At 68.6% G+C, this 322-nt stretch overlaps 1 protein-coding gene across 1 annotated transcript; it reads right to left on the bottom strand.

Moving 5' to 3' along the window:
- Window positions 1-155: 155 nt before the first annotated feature.
- Window positions 156-240, bottom strand: LOC104495606 (cell death-inducing p53-target protein 1-like; the record flags this gene model as incomplete). Its single annotated transcript, XM_010138592.1, has 1 exon — window positions 156-240. A coding segment is annotated over exon 1 (85 nt), but the record flags the coding sequence as incomplete, so codon positions are not given.
- Window positions 241-322: the final 82 nt, after the last annotated feature.

The raw sequence follows: 322 nt of genomic DNA, 5'->3' as shown, positions 1-322 counted from the left end.
GGGCCCCCCTGCCAGCCCAGAGGGTGATGTGGCCACAGAGCTGGGGCAGAGCTGCACGGAGAGGCCCCGGCCAGGGCGCTCCCCCACTTGTGGAGCTCCTGCCCGCTCAGCAATGTCACCCCGACCCCCTGGAGCAGCTGGGACCCCCCCAGTACCTGGTGCGGTGGGTGGTCCGTGCTTCTCTTCTATCAGGGGCGCCGAGGGGCCTCCCGGGTAGGGTGGAGGAGGGTCGTTGGACATGGCTGAGGGTGGCCCTGCAAGAAGAGGAGCGGCAGAATTGCCACCAGCCTTCAGCTGCACACAGACACCCGCCCAGAGCTTC

This window comes from Buceros rhinoceros, unplaced genomic scaffold, assembly GCF_000710305.1.
Source record: "Buceros rhinoceros silvestris isolate BGI_N320 unplaced genomic scaffold, ASM71030v1 scaffold29216, whole genome shotgun sequence".
Lineage (NCBI taxonomy): Eukaryota > Metazoa > Chordata > Aves > Bucerotiformes > Bucerotidae > Buceros > Buceros rhinoceros.
The sequence above is the reverse complement of the archived record's forward strand: the minus strand, read 5'-3'. Positions and strand labels throughout refer to the sequence as shown.